The sequence below is a fragment of the Dipodomys ordii genome, unplaced genomic scaffold, assembly GCF_000151885.1.
Source record: "Dipodomys ordii isolate 6190 unplaced genomic scaffold, Dord_2.0 Scaffold64, whole genome shotgun sequence".
Lineage (NCBI taxonomy): Eukaryota > Metazoa > Chordata > Mammalia > Rodentia > Heteromyidae > Dipodomys > Dipodomys ordii.
In genome coordinates, this window is record NW_012267280.1 from 6,094,794 (window position 1) to 6,107,730 (window position 12,937).

At 41.9% G+C, this 12,937-nt stretch overlaps 1 protein-coding gene across 1 annotated transcript in view; it reads left to right on the plus strand.

Annotated features, from left to right (window-relative positions):
• The window catches only part of LOC105990476 (protein ADP-ribosylarginine hydrolase-like protein 1), a 48,555-nt gene that overhangs the window by 7,515 nt on the left and 28,103 nt on the right, over positions 1-12,937 (plus strand). The window contains exons 3-5 of the mRNA XM_013022915.1: positions 1,385-1,553; positions 8,823-8,953; positions 10,936-10,986. Of these exons, the coding sequence (XP_012878369.1) occupies positions 1,385-1,553; positions 8,823-8,953; positions 10,936-10,986 (351 nt within the window). The remainder of the gene's footprint in view (positions 1-1,384; positions 1,554-8,822; positions 8,954-10,935; positions 10,987-12,937) is intronic.

Consider the following 12,937-nt stretch of genomic DNA (forward strand, 5'->3'; position numbering starts at 1 on the left):
CGGAAGTGGCGCTGTAGCTCAAGTGGTAGAGCGCTCGCCTTGAGCTGAAGAGCTGAGGGACAGCGCCCAGGCCCAGAGTTCAAGCCCCACGACCAACCAAAAAAAAATTAATGTAGTTTGCTAGGCACTGGTGGCTCACACCTATAGTCCTAGCTGAAATCAAATCTGAGAATCATGGTTCAAAACCCACATGAGCAGGAAAGTCTGTGAGAGTTCTATTTCCAATTAACCACCAAAAAGCTATAAGTGGATCTGTGGCTTACGTGGTAGAGCACTAGCAGTGAGCACAAAAAGCTCAGGGACAGCATCCAACCCCCAGAGTTCAAGTCCTGGTATTAGTACCAAAAAAAAAAAAATGTAGTTTAGTGTATTAAGGTGACAAGAGTTGAATTTGACATGAAGGGAAGAAACGAAAGGATGATCGTACCTCATCTATACTAAGCAAAGGAGCATTTTATTTACATCTCTGAACCAACAGATTTCACATTTGCATAATGATGTATTGCAATGTATGTAATTGTCTGAAATTATATGGCTAATTGGTGAGGTCTTGCAGGGATGCTTTTAAAACACCTTACTGTTTAATGTTGACTCCTTTTTCTGGTGTAAGTATTTTATTATACAAAAAAAGGGTTTCAATTCAGTGTGTCAGTTTATGAGTACAAATGCATCTTGATTAATGTCACCCTTTATATTAATAGCTGACAGATACTAGGGTTCCTTTATCTCTAAACTAAAAATGATGATGAGAAATCTGACTTTCTAGACTGTTAAATGAATACACGAGCTAGATTTTTTTTAAATAATCGGAAGTATGGATCAAGTGTCAAAGGGCCAACTGTGAGTAAAAAGGCTTAGAAAGCAGGATGCCTGAGGAAGTATACTATTCACCTGTACTCCCAGCTACTTAATTAAGTTTCCTAAAATATTTTTCAGTGTTTTTTTCCCCCCCTTTGGCTTAAAACCCAGAAACCAGCCAGGCACCTGTGACTCTTGCCTGTAATTATAGCCATTGCAGTTCAAAGCCAGTTGAGCAGAAAAGTCCATGAGAATATCTCCAATTAACCACCAAAAGCCAGAAGTGAAGCTGTGGCTCAATTGGTAGAGCACCAGCCTTGAGCAGAAAAGCTCAGGTCCTGACTTCAAGTCTCAGGACTAGAGCAAACACACAAACCACATGCACGCACACAACTCAGAAACCTATATTCTTAAAAGATAGGACTTTTCTAGACAAATTGTAATTGTTGCTCTGTATTTCTTTCATGTGTACTAGGAAAACTGCCTTTCATTGTTGCTAGAAATAAATAATATGAGTGGTACACTTCTGTTTTAGGACTGATTTTCAAACTATTATAACTTCTTTTTTTCTTGATTTTAATTACAGACCCACAAGATGAAAACAAAATTGGAATTGATGGAATCCAACAGTTTTGTGATGATTTAAATCTTGATCCTGCCAGTATCAGTGTTTTGGTCATAGCATGGAAGTTCAGGGCTGCTACTCAATGTGAATTTAGCAAAAAGGAATTTGTAGATGGCATGACAGAACTTGGGTAAGTAATTTAATCTCAGCTTAAACCAGAGAAGATATTTTCAACATTAATGGTTTTGTAGCAATCTCTCAGTACTAGTTTCATATCTATATTGTCTTTATTTTGTATGTCTACAGTAGTATGTCTTTGGTTTCATTTCAAATTTGAATTTAGGTTTTATTTGCTGGTTTTTTTCATAGTAGTTCCTTTTATAACTTATTCCTTTTTATTCCCTTCCAATTTTGAGTAACAGTAAATAGTTTCTTTTTTACCACTCAATTTATTTCATTACCATTGTATATTATGTGTATAATTTACAATGTTGTTATATTAAACATTAATAAAGTATCATTTGGTTTTTTGCTTTTCTATTCTACCTGCAGGGTTGGGATTAATAATTTAAGATAATTCTTACCAGATGAGTCACAGAAGTAAATGAAAACACCTAACGTAACTGACTTTTAATCTTTAAGCTTATGGAACTATTTTATGAGGTGGTGCAGCATGTTTGAATTGTTGATATTTATGTTTCTCTGATACTTCAATGATAGTATCTCAAAATAGCATATGAATGTTCCTAAAGCTAGCACTTGCAGCAAATAAGGGAGATAAATAGGGGCTTATTTCTTTCACTATACTAGTGATTCCATTATCATTTATCAGCCTTTTCTATTTAGACAGTAAACTCTAAAAGACCTCATTTGTTTCTAATACTTACCTACATTCCTGGCAATTGTATAAAACCAACCAAGAAAAAGACATCATTTGAAATTGGTGACAGCAGTATATTTATTCTTTGCACTTTGGGAAACTGAGATGAACTGTGAAACCATACCTTACTTCAAGGTAGGAAACACTCATAACATGAAATTTAAAAAAAAAGTTGAAAAAAACACAAAAGGCATGAACTACAAAACTAGAGCTGGATATAGTTAAGTGGCAAAATGCTTGGATTGTGAATGCAACATACTAGGTTCGATCCCTGCTACCAAAGGTAAAAAGACCAAAAAAAATAAAAATGCCGTTTCACAAAACGAAGGCTGAAAGTGTGTTCAAGTGACATATAGAAAGCATGAGCTCCTCAGTTCAAGCTCAGTGCTGCAACAATTTTTTTTTTACATAAAAAGTAATATAAAGGAAGCTGGGCACTTGTGGCTCATATTTGTAATTCTAGCTATTCAAGAGGCTTAAGATCTCAGAATTGTGATTCAAAGCCAGTCAGGGCAAGAAAGTCTATGAGACTTTTTTTTTTTGGGGGGGGGGGTCTGGTTGTGGGGCCTGAACTCTAGGCCTGGGCGCTGTCCCTCAGCTCTTCAGCTCAAGGTTAGCGCTCTACCACTTGAGCCCAGTACCACTTCCGGCTTTTTCCTTTTTGCTTATGTGGTACTGAGGAATCGAACCCAGGGCCTCAGGCATGCAAGTCAAGCGCTCTACCACTGAGCCAACTTCCCAGCCCTTTATGAGACTCTTGATTAAACTACAAGAAAAGCCAGAAGTGTAGTTGTGGCTCAAGTGGTGGTTGAGCTCTAGCCTTGAGCACAGAAGCTTAGGGACAGAGCCCAGACCCAGAGTTCAAGCCAGGACTGAACAGAATAAGGAAAAACAAGGGTACAAAGTTTACATTATTAGGTTTTTTTTAAAAAGAACATATAATTTCTGAAAAATACAGAGAACAATGAAATACTTTTAGAATCTCAATCCAGAATTCCAGAAACTGCTAGTGGCTCATGCCTACTCAGGAGACGGATTTGAGGATCTTGGTTTGAAGCCAGCCTGTCCTGAAAAGTCTATGAGACTTAATTCCAATAAACAACTCAGAAAAATCCAGAAGGAGATCTGTGGCTCAAGTGATAGAGCCTCGCAGTTAGAAAAAAGAGCTCAGGGCCAGGCCCAGAGTTCAAGCCCTAAGACTGGCCATAAAAAGAATTACAGAGAACTTAGCTTGAGCAGGACAGAGGGCAAGACAGGACACAACTGGAAGATTTAAATAAACCCACAGGTGTTCAGGAGCTGCATTAAATGTAAACAATTTTAAAAATGTTTTAAAATTTTAAATTAAAATAGCTACCATGACAAAAGTTATATAAATATGCAAACCTTAATCCCAAAAAGCTTCTTTAGTACTACTAATGAAAATGAGCTTTAAGGGCTGGGAATGTGGCTTAGTGGTAGGGTGCTTGCCTAGCATGCATGAAGCCCACCCTGGGTTCTATTCCTCAGCACCACATACACAGAAAAGCTGAAGTGGCATTGTGGCTCAAGTGGTAGCGTGCTAGCCTTGAGCAAAAGTAGCTCAGAGACAGTGCCTCGGCCTCAATTTCAAGTCCCAGGACTGGCAAAAAAAAAAAAAAAGAAGAAGAAGAAGAAAATGAGCTTGAAGGGAGATAATAGTTCTTTAGATAACAAAGTAGATTTGGACTGCACAGGGAAGGGCCTGGCATATCTTGACATTGCTTATGATGTCAGTGCATAGTATTTGTGAAGAAACAACATTCATAAAGTTAACTGTAAACAGGGCTATTAGTTGTGACAAATTGCGAAGCATTGAAGTGTTAAGCCCATTTTCTGAAAATAATATAAAGATAACTAGGTTAAAATATGTGTAGATAGTGTACGTCTATGTATAAAAAGTATTTGAAAACATTACAGTAGAAATTAGAAAGCACTTTGAATGTTGGGGGAAAAAAAGTGATAACAGAACTTTGAATTCAAGCTGGGCACTGGTGCCTTATGCCTGTAATCCTAGCTATTCAGGAGGCTGACATGTGAGGATTTCAATTCAAAGCCAGCCTGGGCAGGAGTCTGAGTCTCTTACCTTTAATTAACTACCCAAAAAAGCCAGAAGTGGAGCTGTCACACAAGTGATGGAGCCCTAGCCTTGAACAAAAAGTTCAGGGATAGTGCCCAGGCCCAGAGTTCAAGCCCCAGGACTGGGAAAAAACAAAAACAAGAGAACCATAGAAATCAGCCTAAATGCATACAGTAGAAATGCCTAAAGGAGAAAAAGAGAACTGGAATATTGCTAGTGGGCACACACACACACACACGACTTCAAAGGTTTTAAAGATGAGTACAAGATACAGAATGCAAACTTTAGCAAACTAGATGCAGTAAAAGTCCTTAGTTTGACCAAACACACACACACACACACACGACTTCAAAGGCTTTAAAGATGAGTACAAGATACAGAATGCAAACTTTAGCAAACTAGATGCAGTAAAAGTCCTTAGTTTGACCAAAAAATATATATATACCTCATGCATATTGGAACCGTAAGGTACTTTGCTTTTGAGATGAAGGAACAAAACAAGGTACAACTAAGGATGAGTGTTACCAAATAAAACAATGCAACAAAACTGAATTTTTTAATGTTATTTTTTGTTTTATCAAAAATATGAAATACAGCTGGGCGCCGGTGGCTCACGCCTATAATCCTAGCTACTCAGGAGGCTGAGATCTGAGGATCACGATTCAAAGCCAACCCGGGCAGGAAAGTCCATGAGACTCTTTATCTCCAATAAACTACCAGAAAACTGGAAGTGGTGCTATGGCTCAAGCGGTAGAGCACTCATCTTGAGCTGAAGAGCTGAGGGACAGTGTCCAAGCCCAGAGTTCAAACCCCACAACTGACAAAAAAAAAAGAAAGAAATACTTAGAATAAATAAAAGATGTATGATATTTTCATAGAGAAAGCAGCTCATTGGGATATAGGAAAGAAGACCTGACATGTCTTCAGTAAATAGTCCTAGGAGAACTGGTTAGCTATATGGAAGAAAAGTATTGTGATCCCTACCTCACACTATATATAAAAATCAGTTTGAAGTGGATTATAGATTTCAATTGTAAAGGCAAAAGATAGAATTAAATAAACATATTACTAAAAAGTAATAAAAGTAGATTGTTTATACTAAAAAGAATTTCTTTGCCTTTGACTCACACAGTGTAGGCTACTTAGAAGGCAGAAATTTGCAAAACCCCTTCTCAGCCCACAGCTCTGTATTGTGGATGGTACTGCACACTGGCTGCATAACTAATGTGGGAGTCTGGAGTCCCAAGATTGTGAGGGTCAAGGTTGATGCCAAGCTGGGCAGAAAAGACCAAGACTCCTATCTTCATGGAGGGTAGCTGGACACATGGTACATGTTCATTACTCTAGCAACAATATGAACCTCAAGTAGGCAAGAAGTAAGATACTATCCTAAAACTAACAAGCAGAAAATGATGAGAAATGTGACTCAAGTGGTAGAGCACCTGCCTACCAATCATGAGGCCCTAAGTTCAACTCCAGTGCCACACACACAAATCTGGTCATACAAAATACCACTAAGGAAAGTAGGCAGTTTGCGTTTTGGATGACTATCTTAAAAATAGCTGACAAAAGCCAAGTGTGGGCCTGTAATCCTAGCTGCTTGGAGGTGGAGATTGGAATCCTACAATTTGAGTCCCAGCCTGGGCAAAGAAAATTTCGCATGACTCCATCATGACCAATCTCAGCATGGTAATACATGCCTGCCATCTCAACTAAATGGGAAGCAAAAGTATGTCTCTCATCGGGCCCACATGGAATAGCACAGGTAGAATTACAAAACTAAGTGACTCAGGCATAAAGCAAAAACCTGTCTCAAAAAATAGCTGACATATGGGCTGGTGGAGTAATTTCAGTGGTGCCCTCCCTTCCTAGCAAGTTTGAGGCTCTGAGTGTAATCCCTAGTAAAAATAAAACAGACAAAGCTTGTATCTCTAAAGCATTCCTACAAAACAAAAGGAAACCTCTTGGGAAAATGACTTGAGGAAGCACTTCATGAAAGGATATCCAAAGAGCTGGTGAAAATATACAGTGTCTGTCTCACTTATCAGGAAGCTGAAGTCTGCAGTGACAGAACACCCAGCAAATCCACCCTGTAGGTTGGGTAAAGAAGACACAGCAACATAGTGGGGGTGGGCACCACAGGTTCTCACAATATTAAATTGAAGGTGCACACACAGTGACAGGTCTGGGATATGTGCCTATGAGTATAGAAACACTATTACTTGTGATGAGAAAACTGGAAACAGCCGAAGCATTCACCTATATGTTACATTCATCTACAAATTACTGGAATTTACATGGCTCAGAAATGAACCAGCTGGAGCTGCACGTCTACTGGAATGAGTCTTGTAGACACTACGTCCAAACAGCCAAACCAAACAATATGTCAAGTTTCCAAGGGCACTGTGAAGGAGAGTGCTCTGAAGGCTATTGGAAGTAGACAAGAGCAGGAGAGTGAGCAGTATCTCACTGAGAGGGGGAGGAGCTGCAATGGGGAAGCTCTCAGCTTCTGGCCCTTGGGCCCAGTGTCCTGGCACCATCCTTGACATGGTTAGTGCTGGTACTTAAGATCACCTTCAGGCTGGGTACCAGTGGCTCACCCCTATAATCCTAGCTACTCAGGAGGCTGAGATCTGAGGACATGGTTCAAAGCCATCCTGGGCAGGAAAGTCTGTGAGATTCTTTTTTGGGGGGGGGGTCCGGTCGTGGGGCCTGAACTCTGGGCCTGGGCCACTTGAGCCACAGCACCACTTCTGGCTTTTTTCCTTTTGCTTACGTGGTGCTGAGGAATCGAACCCAGGGCCTCAGGCATGCAAGGCAAGCGCTCTACCACTGAGCCAACTTCCCAGCCTCATCTGTGAGATTCTTATCTCCAATAAACCAACAGAAAACTGGAAGTAGACTGTGGCTCAAGTGGTAGAGTGCTAGTCTTAAGCTAAAGAACATAGGAACATTGCCCAGGCCCAGAGTTCAAGCCCTATGACTGACAAAAAAAAAAAGATCACCTTCAGGAGTCTGTTACACTGAATGTCCTCTTCTCATGTATTCATGGACTTTTCTGACTGTTGAGGGGTCTCCAGTTCATTTTTGTTTTTTCCTTAGCTCTGCTATACTAGGTTAAGTGTAGCAGTTCTGGTCTTGGGCAGTTGAAGAGATTTTGCTTAATTGTTTTTAAACATTTTACCTTGAAGATCAATACATGCTTTTGCTGAGCTGTTGGGGGTTTTTGTTGTTTGTTTTTTCAGAGCTGGGGGTGGAACCCAGGGCCTTCCACGTGCAAAGCAAGTGTTCTGCTACCATACTTAGTCATACCCTTAGCTCAGGCTGATTATTTTAAAGGTTTTTTTTTCTTTTGAAAGGAAATCAGTACTGATTTCATAACACTTGAATATTTTAAATCCAGCTTGCAAAAAACAAAGGGGGGGGTGATGCTAGAAAGGTGGCTCAGTGGTAGAGTGCTTGCCTGGCATGCATGAGGCCCTGGGCTCAATTCCTCAGCACCATGTAAACAGAAAAAGCCGGAAGTGTTGCTGTGGCTCAAGTGGTAGAGTGCTAGCCTTGAGCTGAAGAGCTGAGGGACAGTGCCCAGGCCCAGAGTTCAAACCCCATGACCTACTAAATAAATAAAAACAAATCCAACTTGCCACAACAAAGAGGTCCTCAAAGCGCTGAAGTAGCTTGAGTGATGGTGGCTCATGCCTGTAATTCTAGCTACTCAGAAGGCTGAGATCTGAGGATCGCGGTTCAAAGTCAGCCTGAGCAGGAAAGTCCATGAGACTCTTATCTCCATAAACCACTAGAAAACCGGAAGTGGCGCTGTGGCTCAAGCAGTAGAGTGCTTGCCTTGAGCTGAAGAGCGCAGAGACAGCGCCCAAGTCCAGAGTTCAAGCCCCACGACTGACAAAAAAAAAAAAAAGCGCCAAAGTAGTAAGGCTTCCCGTGTGGCAGGGCCGAGCAGCAACAGCTTTGTCTGGGCGCTGAGGACATGCTGTCTTTGCTCCCATTTTGTTGCTGTGCCATCCTCAGGGTCTTGGCTTCACTGTGATCAAAGCTGCAGAACAGACCACATCCACATCCAACCACACAGGAAAAGACAAATGTTGGGATTGTTTTTTTCCCTTGAGACAGAGTCACATAGTTCAGGTTGCCTGGAACTTGCTATGTAGCCCAGACAGGCTTCTGAGCTGTGGTACTGAATGCTTTGATGTAGGCGTGTATCACCATTCCCAGACTGGTTTTTCATGACAGCATTACTGAGATACAATTCACATAACTTGCTCTCATATAGTCGTGGTTCAGTGGCTTCAGTGCATTCACAATCCATCTTAACAAGAAGGTGCCCACTGTGATGCCACTCATACCTTCCCCCATCCCTTAGGATTGACTCGGCCACACCGAAGGGAAGCCAGGGAATGGGATGCAGGAGAAGGGTTGCTTGAGAGTCAGTCCTGCTAGTAACAAGCCCTTCTCTGTTGTCTCAGGTGTGATAGCACAGAAAAGCTGAGAGCTCTTCTGCCCAGATTGGAACAAGAGCTTAAGGACTCAGCAAAGTTCAAAGATTTTTATCAGTTTACCTTTACCTTTGCTAAGAATCCTGGACAAAAAGGTTTAGGTGAGTATAAACTCCAGGTTTGTAAGGAGCCAGATCTGAATGAGGTTATAAGTAGATGTGATCAACATGGCTTCACTACCGCTGTCTGGTCGTGATACTTGGTTTCTTTTCTCTGCTATCTATCATAATGCCAATAGTATATCTTAACTTTTGGTTGAAATCTTAGAGTATGAAGTAATTTCTAAGTTTTCCATGTTATTTGATATTATTGTCTTAATTGGTTGAAGTCAACAGTCTGACTCTTTGAGACTTGCCAGCCAGGCCTGTGTCTGGTTGAGGTTCTGCTGAGATTAGCTAATTGAGGCCACTCTTGACAGCTTTGCACAGTTAACTAACTTGGAACCACATCTGCTGTGCATTGAGTTGCATCACAACCCTTCTTCAGCGTTGCACAGCTGTGCTTGTGCTTCAGGTTTTAGCATAGTTCAGGGTTTTATTTTGTACCTGAATACTATATGGCTTGTTTCTGGTTATCCTCTTCCCGGAAATGTGTATTGACTTATGCTTGATTATCTGGTAAATGTATCTGGCTGTGTTAAGCTGCGTGAAATCTTTTACAAGCCTGGAGGTAGGAGTTACCTGGGCTTTTAAGTAAATATTAATGAGCAAGCATATTAGAAAGTATGTTCTGGCTGGGCGCCAGTGGCTCATGCCAATCCTAGCTACACAGGAGGCTGAGATCTGAGGATCACGGTTCAAAGCCAGCCTGGGCAGGAAAGTCCATGAGACTCTTATCTCCAATAAACCACTCAGAAAATCGGAAGTGGCACTGTGGCTCATGTGGTAGAGCACTAGCCTTGAGCTAAAGAGCTGAGGGACAGTGCCCAGGCCCAGAGTTCAAAGCCTCACACTGGACAGAAAAAGAAAAAGTATGCTTTGGAGGAAAAACTCCAGTAAAAGCAATATTATGTGATGACTGAAGATTTCATAGGAAATTAGAAAAGAACAGATAGGAAAGCCTTCCACAACCTGTGGTTTTCCAGCCTGATTTCCTCATGCTTGTGCATAAGTGTGCCATCTGCACGGACATTTCTTCTTGCCATCACTCCCATTTCTCCTGCTGCTGTCATCACATCAGACCCAGGGCAGAGAGCCCTCTCCCAGTCCTGGGGTAGGCACTGCCTTCATTGTCATGTTTTCTCTCTCTAGTGTTGGTCTCTAGGGTGTCTGTTTTTACAGTACTTCAGATAGAATTCATGTCATGATACATGCTAAACAAGTGTTGTGCCCCTTGAGCCACAACCTCAGTTCTTTTGCCTTTTAGTTTGTTTTTCAGATAGGGTCTTAGGCTCACTTTGTTGAGAGTGGCCTTGCTCCTTGCTCCTCCTCAGGAGGAGGCCTTCCCAAAAGCTTGAATTAGAGGTTTATGAACTTGAATTACAGGTACATGCCACCATGCTGAGCTTTGTAAACTAATTTCAATGTGGGTTCATTGAGTCAACAAGTATCTTGTTGAAGCTCCCCTGTCCTCAAGGCTGGCCCACCTTTCTCCCTGCATGCCTGCCTCTCAGATCAGCATTGATGCCCCAAGAACCAAGGACAGCCTGGAGGATTGTGTCAGGAAGCTACCTGAACAGATCCAATGAAATGTCAGTGTGGAAGTGGTGTCATTTCCTGTGAAAAAGTGTATTTGTAATCTCCATTCAGAGATGCCAGGGACCAAGGGGCATAGTGTGGTGGATCACATTATGTGATCCAGGTTCAGTTCTGAGCCCAAAAATGAGATGCAGTTGAACAAATGAGAAGTGAATGCTATCACCTTTCCACATGTTAAGGGATGCCCAGCTGTGATCTAGTGAAGCATTTGTAAAGAGATGATTGAGGCAAGCTAGTTTGTGAAGCTAGAAGTTAGCTGGGAATGTCTTTGCAAGGTCTGATCCTCACTGCCACATACATAGACAAGAAAGAGAAGGAAATCCATTGTATATCCCAGGTCACAAAAAAGAGAAGACATGTTTCCCTTGTTCTTTCTCTCTTTTCAGAGACTGACCTTTGCCGAACTGAGATAAGGAAAGAAGAGAGCCAGCCACATGGTACAAGCCCCTGACCCAGACAACTTGTGGCTGGCTAGTCCCTGCTTCCTAGGGGGTGGGGAGGTTGTATTCTGGAAAGATCTTGCAAGCCCTTCCCAAGGGACTGGAAAGACCAGGAATCCTCAAGCCAAGTGGAGAGAAGGCTTTGGCCTTGGGACCTAATGAGGTTACATTTTCAGGTGATTTCAGTGGTGCTGGTCAGACAAGAGAGCTAGACCCAGGCCTAACTGTCGTTCTATCTGTGCTACTTAGCAGTGGTGGTGGCATGCGGGAGTGCAAGGGAAGCTCGTCCCAGCATTCCTCAACAGCCCAGATAGGTCTGAAACAAGATGGGAGCTGCTTGTTAGAGTGGTTCAGCTATCTCTGTTGGGAGACTTGTGTTTACCAAGCATCAAGGTGCTTCACTAGGGGTTCTCTCCTGATCCGCATGTGGTCTCATCCCCATCCCCCCAGGGAGACCCAGTGGTTGCCTCTATACCTGCTTGGCACCCACAGACATCACCCTACTACTGCTGGACAGCCTGGTGTCCAGTAGGTCCTCCAGAACTGGAGTGTGAAAACTGCCTTGTCACCATCAGTGTCACCCATATGGTGAGATCCTGAGCATGAGAGGAGCCACCTGTCTTCCCTGGCCTCATTCACACATCAGTTTCTCCTGACTTGCTTTCTATAGCCCCTGCTCTTTGTTCTAGCTTTTTCTTGGGATACTCAGCACCCATCTTTTACTCTTGGCTAAGAGCCAGTTTGCCTGCCTCAATCCATTAACTTGTTCAGGCTGTGGTGGTGATGTTCTCGTGGTCTAATAGTTGCTAGGCAGATGCTTTACCATTTCATCTATGCCCCAATCCATACCTTATCCTTTTCATTTGCTTACTGGAATTTTTTTTTTTTTTTGGTCAGTTCTGGGGCTTGAATTCAGGGCCTGGCCACCATCCCTGAGCCTCTTTGTATTCAAGGCTAACACTCTACCACTTGAGCCACAGTTCCACTTCTGGCCTTTTCTGAGTAGTTTATTAGAGATAAGAGTCTCATGGACTTTACTGCTCCTGCTGGCTTTGGACCACGATCCTCAGATCTCAACCTCCTGAATAGCTAGGATTACAGGTGTGAGCCCCTGGTGCCCAGCTTGGAATATTTATTGAAGAATGTTTTTTTTTCTCTTTAATTAGCTTACATAGAAGGAGAATTCCACTGTTACCTTTCCACACATGTTTACAATGTAAAATTATATTTTCTTTGGAAAAACAGGTCTTGTTAGCTGCACATACTCTTTTCTTTGTTTTTTTTGTTGTTGTTGGTTGTGAGGCTTGAACTCTGGGCCTGGGCTCTGTCCCTCAGCTCTTCAGCTCAAGGCTAGCACTCTACCACTTGAGCCACATCACCACTTCCGGTTTACTGAGTGATTTATTGGAGATAAGAGTCTCATGGCCTTTCCTGCCTGGGATGGCTTTGAATGGTGATCCTCAGATCTCAGCCTCCTGAGTAGCTAGGATTACAAGCGTGAGCCACCAGCGCCCGGCTAACTGCACATACTCTTTACCAGAGATGCAGTCTATTCAGAAAGGGAGTTAAGAGGCGAGTTGGTAAGGAATGGGAGAAAATAAGGGGGAGGGGGTAACACTATTCAAAAAGAAATGTAACCCCTTTGTGCATCACCTTTACAATAAAATGAGAAAAAATATATAAAAATAAGTAAGTGACTTCAAAAATCTGATGAAATATACAGTGAACAATATAGGGGAAGATAAAATTATGGAAAAAATGAGCCCAGATATTTAAGTTGATAATTTTTTAAGTAATTTGACATTCATATAGTCTCCTGGCTCAAAGATGAGAGTACAGCTATATTCCCAGTTTTACTGCTTATTTGAATTATGTGGGAAGATTTTTTTTCATTTTATTTTATTTTTTTGTGAACATACTGTACAGAGGGGTTACAATTACATGGGCA